The following is a 12,557-nucleotide window of genomic DNA, read 5'->3' as shown; positions in this document are numbered from 1 at the left end:
TCATCTTACAGCTCTTGGGTCATCCTACTCTATCACCAAGAGAAGGCAAGGCAGGAACCTGGAGGTAAAAACTAAGCAGAGGTTATGGAGGACTACCGCTCACTGACTTACTCCTCATGGCTTGCTCAGCCTGCTTTCTTATACATCCTAGGACCACCTGCCCAATGTGGCACAACCTCCCTGTGTGCTGGGCCCACGCACATTAATCATTAATCAAAAGACTTGTCTACAGGCAATCTGATGGAGGGATTTTCTCAATTGAGGTTCCTCTTCTCAAAAACTCACACAATGTGGAAGTCGGGACAACTTGAGGGAGCATTGTTGTTGATTGGTTTTGCTCTTTTGAGGGGCCTGCCACCCAGCTCCCAAATAAATCACACATGGAGGCTTATTCTTACTTATAAATGTTCAGCCTTACTTATTTCTTTCCAGCTTTTCTTATCTTGAAATTGTCCTGTTTACCATTTGCCTTTGGGCTTTTCCCATTCTCTTATTTCTGTAAATCTTACTCTTACTCTGTGTCTGGCTGTGTAGCCGAGTGACTGGCCCCAGGGTCCTCTTCCTTGTCTGGATCTTTCTTGTCTCCTCCCAGATTTCTCCTTCTATGTATTCTCACTGCCCGCCAGCCCTGCCTATCCTTTCTCCTGCCTTGCTATTGGCCGTTCAGCTCTTTATTAGACCATCAGGTGTTTAACACAGGCACAGTAACACAGCTTCACAGAGTTAAACAAATGTAGCATAAACAAAAGTAACACACCTTAAAATAATATTCCACAATGAAGTATTTCCTTCTGTGAGGACTCTAGGGGTTGAAATCAGGTTAGTGGGCTCAGTGGTGAGTATCTTGCTGAATCATGTCACTGGCTCTTTCTTTGATTTTTAAATAAAAATTTCAAAAATAACCTGTAAGGTGATGTAAGAAATGCAAGTACATTTGGTAGGCAAAGAAGCTGCCCCCAAACTAATTTACTTATCTTTTCTTATCAGCTGTTAAAACAAACTTAAAAGGATACAAATAATTAGAAATTCATAGAGATTCTCCTGGGTTGGATGGTTCAGTGATTGTTAATACCATAAAAAAAAAAAAAAACAAAAAACCCAGTTCTTTCATCTTGTTGCTCTTCCCATCTCCTTGGTGGCAGTGTGACCCATTTCTAGGTCAGTCAAAGAAAAAATGAAGGAAGAATTGTCGAGATTAGCTTGGTCTAATTAGGACTTCTCCCTGAGATGGACAGTGGATTTGGAAGCAGATTTTGTTGGGGGCGGGGAGGTTCCTGTGAACCAAAGCCAGGTCTGGCACGCTGAGAGGACAAACTAGGTATGCCTAGTGGGTGGTTGACTCAGGGAAATAAAGAGAAGATGAGAGTCTTAAAGAGAAGTCTTCAGCTTGACCATTCACGTTACTTTATTTTATTTTATTTTTAGCCCCAACCATACTTACTGATGTTGATCCTAATTCCAAGGTGATGCAAGAAGAAATTTTTGGACCAATTCTTCCAATAGTGTCTGTGAAAAATGTAGATGAAGCCATTAATTTCATTAATGATCGTGAAAAGCCCCTGGCACTCTACGTATTTTCTCATAACAATAAGGTAAGCTTTATAGAGAATAATTCACTCTCTATAAAAAAATAAGAGCCAGATTTCTCTATTACTATAAAACATAGATGGTTTATTTATATATCAAAGTTGACTGACTGTATTCATAGCTTGCTAAGGTAATGGAGTCTTGGATTATCACGGCACCTTTCTCTTACTCCCTGGAGTTAAAACTAAATCCACAGGGGTGAATATCACAGGACTTTTGAATAACAGACACCTCCTGAATAATTAGAAAACTTACATCTACTAGCATGTAGTGCTTTTTGTGACATGGATCCATAGCGCCTGCCCCTATGACTCAAATGGCCTTCATAGCCACTCAGATGGGGCTGGGAAAGTCCAAGACTCTGTCTGGCATATCCTATACATGGTCATAAGAACTTGGGTTTCGGGCATCACTGGGCAAGTAGCTCTGCCTCTTCCTGCGTGCTCTGTCATTCATGTCACTAGGTGACCTGCTGCTCTTAGCAGATGATGGCTTCCACGTGGACTTGTAGGTTCAGGATCCTTCTGGAAAAATGAAAATGAGAAAGGGGAAGACGGGATTAGTCAATGTGAGAAGTTCACTGGCCAGGTGCCGTGTGCAGTTTCTGGTAATAAAGTGCTGTAGTCACGTGGTGGCTTCAGGAGTCTCCAGTGCTAGTGAAGTTCTCATGACTACAGGTACTTGAAATGAGATAAGTGTGCATGGTTCACTAAGGTCTGCTAGCAGCATGCAGCTGGGTGGAGAGCACCCCACTGTGGTCACTGTAGTCCCATGTGACATCCATCATGAATTCTCAAGGCTTATTAGTACCTAAGTGAAATGATGTTTATTAGTTCTTTATTTCTTCAAAAATAGGATAATTCTAACATCTTTTGCATTTCATACCTGTTAATCATATGGTACAATTTAGATCAGGGATTGAGAAATTTTTTTGATGTTGATGTCTTTTGTTTTGTTTTGTTTTTCAAGACAGGGTTTCTCTGTGTAGCCCTGGCTGTGCTAAAACTCGGTAGACCAGGTAGCCTCAAACTCAGAGATCCACCTGACTCTGCCTCCCGTGTGCTGGGACTAAAGGTATGCACCACCACCCCACCCAGCTGAGAAAAAAAAAAATTTTTTTTTTTTTTTTTGGTTTTTCCGAGACAGGGTTTCTCTGTAGCTTTGGAGCCTGTCCTGGACTAGCTCTGTAGACCAGACTGTCCACGAACTCACAGAGTCCACCTGCCTCTGCCTCCCGAGTACTGGGACTAAAGGTATGTACCATCACCCAGCTGAGAAATAATAATTTTAATATACTATTTTTATTTACTCTTTGAGAATTTCATGCATGTGTACAATGTATTTTGATCACATTCACTCCTCAGTCTTCCCCCTAACTCTAATTTGCCTGTTTATTAATGGGTATGTCTCGAAAATTATCATGGTTCAGCCTTAATAATTTTCTTCCCAGGGGCCCAGAAGAGAAGCTGCAAATGATGTGTATAATTTTTGGGGAAAGAATCTAAGTACACCGAGCTCTTTGTCTGTCTACCTTATTCCTCTGGGATAAAATTCTGTTTACACAGCTTCAATTCTGCTCTCGTGCCTAGCCCTTTCTTGCCTGATTTCTCTCTGCATTCATCTGCTGTCTCCTCTAAGTTCTATCTTAATTCTCTCCTCTTAGTTCTGCCCCATCTGGGTTCTCGTCCATCTAGTTCTTTCCCATCTCAGCTCCTCTCCCATCTCCTTCTTCCTCATCTTGTTCTTCCCCATCTGGCTCTTCCTCATCTTCCATCTCATTCCTCTAGTTCTCTCTTCCAGCCCTTCAATCTAGTTCTTCCCCATCTCGGTTCCTTCCTCTCCAGTTCTTACCCATCTAGTTCTTCCATTCTCTTTTCTCTTCCCCTTCTCATCCTCCCAATTCTCTGAGGTTTAGTTATAGACCCATACAATAGAAATACTCTGGTTAAAATAAGGTCACCAGGCTTGAATTCCCTCAGGGTCAAAAGGAGGGGCAATAAGATCCACACAAAAGAGCAGTAATCGCCAGCCATCATCTGCAGCCCAAAAGGGAAGTGACTAATGGGGAATAGAACCAACTGAGGGCTAAATTCTGTTAATATCTGAGCAAGGGGGATTTTGTGTGCTCAAACTATATTCTTAGAAGTGGTTAGTTAAAGTGTTAGGAGTCTATTAGTGACAAGTGAAAATAAAACTGCCTTATTTTCCTTTGGCCCCTTATCTGTCCAAGCTATTTTGGCTACTGCTTTCTGGCAGGCAGGGGGAGTGTGCTCAGTGGCTGGGCAGCCTGAGTCAGCTTGATGTACCTATAAGTAGAAACCCTTTAGTTCTGAGTTAATGGTTAAAGGTAGATCTAAAACTAGAGATAAGACTTTGGAAAGGGAGAGAGTTAAGCTTAATTAGCACATCTGCCAGGCCTTCTCAAACAGATAGTCTAGATGCTTATGTCTGTTCTTAGAAAGTACAGAGGTATGTCTGATAAGATACTTTCCATTCATCAGGGATGGTCCTGGCCTGATGCTGCTAATGATAATAATTACAGAAACTCCTGAAATTAGGGATCCTGGCTGCATTACTGCACAGAAGTTTATCTAAATATTCCATTAGTAGAGGGGAGATTGTGCCCAATGAATGATGGAAAAGCTACAGTAGCACACGAGAAACTCATAGCAGGAAACGGCTCATAATCAAAAGTCAATATCACCAAGACTCCTTGAGCCTTGGCTTGACCTCTGGAAGGCACTTGGCTTCTTCCAGGTATTAGCTTGTCACAATCAGCTGAAATCCTACTTCATATTTTTGCAGCTTGCAGCAGGTATGGCGTCATCAGCTAGAGTATGGTTGAGATGTTGGGCATTCTGTAAAGAAAACTGACTGTCCCTCCCCATAGCCATTGGACTGTCACTATCTCTTCAGCTATGGGGCGGGCTCATGAGTCCCTCTCCCTTCCATGCTGGAGTGTTGACTGGCTTGACCTTATGTGGTCACCCACAACTGTTGAGAGTCAGGAGTGTAGCGGTCTTTTCTGAAAGACTGTTTGCTCCTTCCCATCCTCTGACTCCTACAACTTTTCACTCCTTCCTTGATAATCCCCAACCCCTGGGGGAGTGTGATATAAATGTCCCACTTGAGGCTGCACACTTACATAGACACTTACACTTCACTTTGACCAGTGGAGCGTTTCCATGACAACTGCTATCCACTGCACAAAGAAACCTCGCTAATGAGGTCTGAGAAGTGGACTAATCTATAGATTAGTATAGAAATGCAAAAAAATTAGAGGGTAGTTTGACACTAAGTCCACTTAGCAAAATACTAGTAGTAGGTTCATCATTAGGGCCTCTGAGCTCCCCAGCCATGAATTCTTGGTCAGATTTATAATGCCAGGCGTGTTTCCTCCTATGAGGAGGAGATTAACTCCAAGCCCAAAATGGTTTGTTACCCCCTTAACATTCATGCCACTCTTGCACCCACAGGCATGTCTTGTGGTCATTACTGCAGTTCACAGGTTCACATCTGGGAAGACTCTGTTGTTTTAAAAATGATAAGCAGTGCTGGTTATCATGTGGAACGGTCATAGGCACAAGCCACGACAAAACCCAGTATCAGAGCTTTATGTGGGGTGGAGGTGGGAGACAAAAGAACCAAGCCTGGGGAAGAAGCACATGCAGAGAACAGAGAGAAGGGGTATAATGGGGGGAAGAGAGAACAGAACAGAGAGGGAGGAAGAGTCTGTGTCTGGCTTTTTAAAGATTTCCATGAACATGCACAGGTGGGCTTACAGAGCTACACAACACATGTGCTGATTGCATGACCATGCCATGTACATGTAGTCAACAGCACGCACTGATGATACCTAAGACGAAAGACCCCTTGCTTAGCTGCTGAACTGCACATGTGTGGTCATGCATCTGGAGTGGCGACAGAATCCTAACATTCCAAACTTTTTGCTTATCATAAAAAAGTGGGTGAACAGGAATAGGGGCGTCGCTTCTCCCAGAAAAATTGCTTCCAGCTGACTTGATGAGCATCAGTTGACTCTTGGGGGGAGGGGATTCTGAGGTAGAGGTCCTAGGATGATGGGCTGTCATCTGCTGCCTTGGAAATTGTCTGACAAGGTGCTGTCCAGGTGGATTCAAGTCAGTTCTAGAGCTTGCTGACCTGTCCAGGTGGATTTTCTGGAGCTCGGAAAAATTTTGAACATGTTAAGAAGTAGCCATGAGAAAATTAAAGTCTTGGGCTAGTGACCATTGCAGTGTTTAGTATTATGTTTATATTGGTTAGTGTTAATGAGAGAGGGGGGGATTGGAACATGTTTTTAATTTTTACCTGAGGTAAGCTTTATCAGAGATAGATTATTTTAAGGCACCTGTTTCCTTTATTAGTTTAGCATCCAGGAGAGACAGATGATCAATTGTTGAGAGCATTTAACATTAATGGATTGTTATATTAAAGTCTGTTTTTGCAGAGCCCAGACACTTTTAGGACTGGGGGTGTTTCTCATCACCTGGGTATATCCGATGGTCCTTGGACTCCGGCTCTATGGTGATCCTGTAACAATTAGCTGAGTAGTTAATTAGAAGAGGGAAACAGGAAGCTTGTGGAGTGAGACCTCATTCTTCTGGAATTGGTGACAAGGCAGAGAGCAGGGCCCTGTCTGTGTCACTGTGCATGGGAAGCACTGCTGACCAGTCTGGAGTAAGGCACATGGAGGGAGCAAATGAAATGAAAACACCTACCTTAGCTGGAAAAATCTTTTCCCATTAAGTAACCCTGGAAGTACAATTAAGTCTGCTGATGTGGGAAGGCTGTCCCCCTACCCCGACAATAAGGAAATGAGAAGGAGAGGTGGGACCCCAAAACTCCCTCAGGACTGAGTGAGTAGAGCTCAGTGACCTGTCCAGGTGGATTTTCTGGAGCTCGGAAAAATTTTGAACATATTAAGAAGCAGGAAAGAAATGGATCACCCCATGCTGCATTCTGGGGTCCCTGCTGGCTGTGGCCAAGCCTAGGAGGCCTGCTAGAGGTCTTTGTTAGTCCCCATGCCATGAGGTGCCCAGGCAATCAGCTTAGCAATTATCTCTCTAGGTGACACTTTGAACAAGGCTCAATTGATGGCCGGAGGAGGGGCAGGGCACACACTAGCCCATGTGTCCTCCTCTAGGACCTGGAAGCCCTTATGCAGCTGCTCAGATGGTGTGTGCCAGCCAGCGTTTGGCACTTCTGTTCACGGGCTTTTTCATCTCTCCCATGGCACACTTTAAATGCCACAGCTGGAACTTCCACCTGTGGGGTCAGGAGCCCTCTCTTCAGATGCTTAAGTGTAGCCCTCATGTTGGGAAGCTCTGGGAAACAAGAGACAGATTTTATTCCGTGTCTTGAATTTTTTCTTCTTTTTTTTTTTTTCTTTTGGTAGTTTGGTGGTTTGAGGACAGCTTTAGGAAGACCCACCAGGAGGCAGGCTGTAAAGTGATCTCTAGCTAAAGAGTCATCTGGATTATTATGATGATTATGATTATGATTATCCCAGTGTGGGTCCTGATCGTAATGCATCCTAGCCTGCTTTTAGACCTATCTGTGCTTAGCTGCCTGTCCGGTACTGGAGAACAGAAAAGATAAGGTTCTTTGGAGTCAGAGATTCCTTAGGTTCAGGAATGCACGTGGGCAGGAGAGAGAGAATCAGAAAGGGAGGGCTCAGAGCTTAGGTAAAAGTGTGGGAATGAGATAACTCTTTTTGTTTGCCTGTTCGCTGGCAGAAGTTAGATAATTCCTGTGAAATATCAAGTTCAAGCAGCTGTTACATGGCCAAATTTGCTGGTATCTGGGGATATTTAAGGCATTTGTCAGAGGAGGAGCAGAACCACCAGAAAGAATCCTGCATGTCCCATGACTGCAGCCAAGAGAAAAAAATAAAAAATTAAAGTAACAAACGGGATCCCAGGCTCCTGTCCTGGGCATCCCCAGGATAGGTGGTCTGTGGACCAGCATCAGCACAAGTTACCCAAACCGCCATCATGGAAGGGGTAGGGGCTGGGCATACGTACTGGAGGACTCCCCAAGAGTCCAGACAGCATTCAATACCTTGTCAATGTGTTGTGGTATGCAGCCGAGGACCCCTCGGGGGGTCTGATGCGAGAAATATATCTCAGGCCACAGTTGTGGGAAATGGCAAGGGGTCAGAAAGGGGAAACTCACCAATCTTGGCAGCCAGTGTGTTGTGTGTAGCAGTCCTGGCGGCTGGGCAGATGACCACGCCTGGGGAAGAAGCATGTGCAGAGAACGGAGTTAGAGAGAGACAGAGGTAATGAGGGGAAGAGAGAACAGAACAGAGAGGGGGTAGGAGTCTGTCTGGCTTTTTATGGATTTCCGTGAACATGCACAGGTGGGCTTCCAGAGCTATGCTGCGCACACGTAATAACCAGCACGCACTGATGACATTGATGACGTAAGTCACAAGACGGCTTACTTAGCTGCTGACCTGTGCACGTGTGGTCATGCAGCTGGTGTGATGGCAGAATCCTAACATTCCCTCCACTCCTCCCTCTGACAGCCTGCGGAGCTCCTTCTGGAACTGTAAAAGCTGTTGAGCAGGGCAGAAGTCTTCTAAATAATTTCTAAACTGTCTCCTGTTGATACTGTTTCAGAGTGTAGATCTTGATGGTGATCAAGGAAACAGGCCCAAAGCTTCAGGGCCACCCCTCTTTATCAGACTGATGTGCTGGGGACCAGAAGTGTTAAATAGTTCAGATTTTTAAAAGGAAATGTCTCACTGTATACCCTGGGCTGGCCTTAAACTCATGACCCTCCTCTCTAATGCAGAGATTCAAGTATGTGCCACCTGCCACCCAGCTTGACTGCCAAGTTATTTTTTTTTCCTTTTTTTTTTTTGGAGCTGAGGATCGAACCCAGGGCCTTGTGCTTGCTAGGCAAGCGCTCTACCCCTGAGCTAAATCCCCAACCCCCAAGTTTTTTTAGATTTTGGAATATTTGCCTATAAATGGGCTATCTTGGAGATGGGACCCAAGTTTAAGCGTCTTCTGTGTTTTATGAGACAGTGTATACATAGCCTGAAGATAACTTTATACAATATTTTTTTTAGTAATTTTTGGCATGAATTTTGTGTCTCCCCAAACTTAAAAACTTGCACCAGCACACAAAGCCTGGATGCATGCCCTTAGAGCCCACAGTGAGTATCCAAGACATGGAGTGACAGGACATTAGCTCTGACCTGGGTGCCTTTGGTCTATTCCTCAGCTCATCAAACGGGTGATTGATGAGACATCCAGTGGCGGAGTCACGGGCAATGATGTCATCATGCACTTCACTGTCAATTCTTTGCCCTTTGGAGGTGTGGGTAAGTAAGTCTTTCTTAGACACCATCACCAAGACAACTTAAAAGAGAAGCATTTAATTAGGGACTTGCTTACAGTTTCAGAGGGTTAGTCCAACATCTTTGTGGCAGGGAGCATGGAGGTGGGCAAGGAGGCAGGGCGCTGGAGCAGTAGCTGAGGATGTTTGTCTGATCTGCAAGTTGCAGACAAAGAGACTCAGACTCGACCTGGGTGGGCTTTTGAAAAGCCTACCCCGGTGTATACCTCCAAAAAGACTACACACATTCCCACAGGCCACGCCCCTTAATCCTACCCAACAGTTCCACCAACTGAAGACCAAATATTCTGATGTAGGAGTCATGGAGGCCATTCTCATAGCCCCCAGATCACCAGAGTGACCTCCTGAATAGAAATGTGCCAGAAGCATGATTCCTGGATTGCTTGTGTGGGCTGTTGAAAGTTGGGCACTGTTTTCTTCTGCAGGTCACTGGAGCCTGTCCCCCTCTGAGAACCCTCCAGCCACCCAGCTAGCAGTCATTTTCTAATCCCTGCCCAGTGCCATCTCCGGTTAATCACTCTCTTTGTCCTCATTAGCACTGACCACAGCTGTAGTGGCAGTCTTCACTTAGTTACTCTCCTTACTTATGCTACCAGATTCCGGAGGATCTGGATCAAGAATCAGGTTTCAGATTAATTAGTACGATCTCTCTTTTTAAATGAGGTACAGGAAAGAAAGGTTTGAATGCCAGAAACATAGTATTTCCTGATATCCCTTCATTTTCTACTCAAGGCGGTGTTGTGTGTTGCTTGATTTGAGGAGAGTGGGAGTCCCCTGTTCTCTAGAGGATGGGCAAAAGGCATTTTGTTCTTGGGGAAGCATCATGGACACAGTCTGGTCCTTTCTACTGGGCCCTTCCTACCATGGTCATAGCTTTAGCTGGCCACTCTTCTCTCCCCCCTCCATGTCCTCAGGCTTTCTCTCTGGTTTCATTATCTTTCCAATGAATCAGTCTTGCCTTCTGAAATGACTTCCTCCATCGAAACAGTTAAGTCAGCTGTGGCCTGGCCCCCCCAGCCTACTGTCCCCTGGCTTCCAGTCATTCTGCCTCTGTCATTGCGTCATACATGGCATTATCCTGCACAGGACATTGTGCACCTGCCAGCCTGTTGTATGCGTTGTGAATTATGCAAGTGTGGTGGTGTTTGGATGTTAAATGGTCTTTTAATAAAAAACACAGAGCCAGATATCAGGGTGAAAGCTGAAAGGTCAGAGAAGCAGAGCAACCAGCCACTAGTTCTTAACTCTATGAAATCCTCAGCCTAAAGAGAGTGAGTTCCTGTTTCCTCTGCCATGTCGTATTACTCTTGGGATTAAAGGCCTGTGTGCTTCCCAAGCAAAGGCATGAGATCTCAAATGCTGGGATTAAAGGCATGTGCCACCACTGCCTGACTTCTATGTCAAATCTAGTGGCTGGCTCTGTCCTCTGATCCTCAGGCAAGTTTATTAGGGTACACAGTATGTCACCACAATTCCCCTTTTTTGTCTAAAATAATAAAAGAAGGTTATAACTAAGAAAAACTACATACAATAAGTATATACAATATATACAGTCAAAAATTACATTAATAGTATCTAGTCTGTTAACATTGGACAGATTCAGAGAAAATACTCCATTATTTATCCTATTTTGATGAGTCCAAAATGTTATACCTAATTCATATTCTATCCTCACTTGTATTACCAACCAAAAACTATCTTTTGATGTCTTTCAAATGTATTCACTTTACACCTCTTTAGTGAGTTTCTTTTCTAATTTTGTTAACAAGGAAAACTAAAACTATCTAGTTTTCAAGTCCCTCAGAGACCTGAGAATGAAATAATACTGAGTAAACAGGAAGTACAAACAGGTGACTTCCAAAAAATGTGAGAAATGACAGAAACAGCTTCTGCCTGGACAGTCACCCAAGGTTCCTCTGCAGTGTTGAGGCATCCATCTTCAGCCTACAGGTCTAGCATATCTGACAGACTTATCAGTGAAGCAGGATTTTCTGAAGGGCTGTCATACCTTGTCTTGGCAAAGTTCAGCAGTCCTTTCATTTGTGTCCTGCTTGTCCATTTGGACAGCATACTGTCAGCAGTTAAGGCAAGGGCACTTTCTTGTGCAGTGGCTAACTTTTGCCACAAAGAAAGTAAACTCCATATGGAGTTTCTTTGATGCCCATCATCTTCTCTGAAGTATATTGGTGCTGGCAGGAGCAGATACTTCTCATTTTCATAAAAAAATAATCGGTTATTAAAAAATCTTAAATGTCATATTCTGTAGCTCTCTATATTGTTTGAAGATGACCTGGCTATCTAAAATGTATTTGTTTGACCTTGAAAACATAGCTAATGTAACTACAAGTTTGATTGTAATAGGTGACTAAATACTAACTTGCATTTCTTTATGACCCAATTAGTTGGTAATAACATTCAGGGACTAGCAATTTGCCTTACATTGTTAAATGAGCTGTATAGGTATAATACCTTGAACAAGATTAGAAACATATGTACAGTATTTTCTAACAAAATCAATCTCAAATTTGTATCAACATACATAATTTGTATACAATACACAAAAATCCGATCCAATATAAAAATATTTACAACTAGTAGTTGCTTTCTAAAAGTAGATTCAATAATCTACCTTTTTTTTCTTTTTTCTTTTCTCTTTTTTTTGTGTTTTGTTTTTTGCTTTTTTGAGACAGGGTTTCTCTGTGTAGTTTTGGTGCCTGTCCTGGATCTCGCTCTGTAGACCAGGCTGGCCTCAAACTCACAGAGGTCCGCCTGGCTCTGCCTCCCGAGTGCTGGGATTAAAGGTGTGCGCCACTGCCGCCCAGCATACGCTACCTTTTTATATTATCATATCTATATCCTCCCCTTTTTTCTTTCAGAGTAGATTCAATAATCTCCCCTTTATCCATCATTTCTATATTTTTTCAGAGTAGATTTCAATAGTCTACCTTTTATTCTATCTGTATCCTCTTTTCAGACTACATTCAATAGCTACTTTTTAGCTTATATCTATACCCTCTTTTTTTTTCTTTTTTTTCAAACAAGAACCCTAAATCTAATCTCCTTTGTTTAGCCTTTTACCTATTAACAATAACAAGTTGTAACCAACCATCCTAAACAATGGCAATTATCCATAACCTATTGAAAGACCAAAAGCTACCCATCCCACCTCTTGGGAATATGGGCATCATATTCTTAAAATTGCTTCCAGGGGGGGGCACCTTTAGGGTCCTGAAAAGAAAGGTTTTGGGTAGACGGTCAAGTCCTAAGGGAGCTGGCTGTGTCATATGTTGTCCAGTCTCTGCATGACGGGAAGTCCAGGGCTTGTCTCAGATTCCTGCTTGGGTAGTCCGTGAAGCTGGATTATCTTGGCTAGCCATCTTGAATTGTCCTGAGCAGTTTGCAGCCTGTCCTCTGACCCTCAGGCAAGTTTACTAGGGTACACAATGTATCACCACAGTGTGGCTTCCAGGAAGGCAGAGATTTTTACTTGCTTATTCTTACCTGGCTGTATAACCTTGTTACCCTGTTCTTGGTTTTTCAAGAACTTAGAGGTAGCCAGTGAGAGGAGCCATGGATAAATA

General features: G+C 43.4%; 1 protein-coding gene across 2 annotated transcripts in view; it reads left to right on the top strand.

Annotated features, from left to right (window-relative positions):
- Positions 1-12,557, top strand: part of Aldh3a2 (aldehyde dehydrogenase 3 family member A2) — a 29,631-nt gene that overhangs the window by 11,288 nt on the left and 5,786 nt on the right. For both annotated transcript variants that reach the window (XM_036196406.1, XM_036196408.1), the window contains 2 exons: positions 1,426-1,592; positions 8,842-8,941. In XM_036196406.1, the coding sequence (XP_036052299.1) occupies positions 1,426-1,592; positions 8,842-8,941 (267 nt within the window). The remainder of the gene's footprint in view (positions 1-1,425; positions 1,593-8,841; positions 8,942-12,557) is intronic.

This window comes from Onychomys torridus, chromosome 8 (genome assembly GCF_903995425.1).
Source record: "Onychomys torridus chromosome 8, mOncTor1.1, whole genome shotgun sequence".
Lineage (NCBI taxonomy): Eukaryota > Metazoa > Chordata > Mammalia > Rodentia > Cricetidae > Onychomys > Onychomys torridus.
The sequence above is the reverse complement of the archived record's forward strand: the minus strand, read 5'-3'. Positions and strand labels throughout refer to the sequence as shown.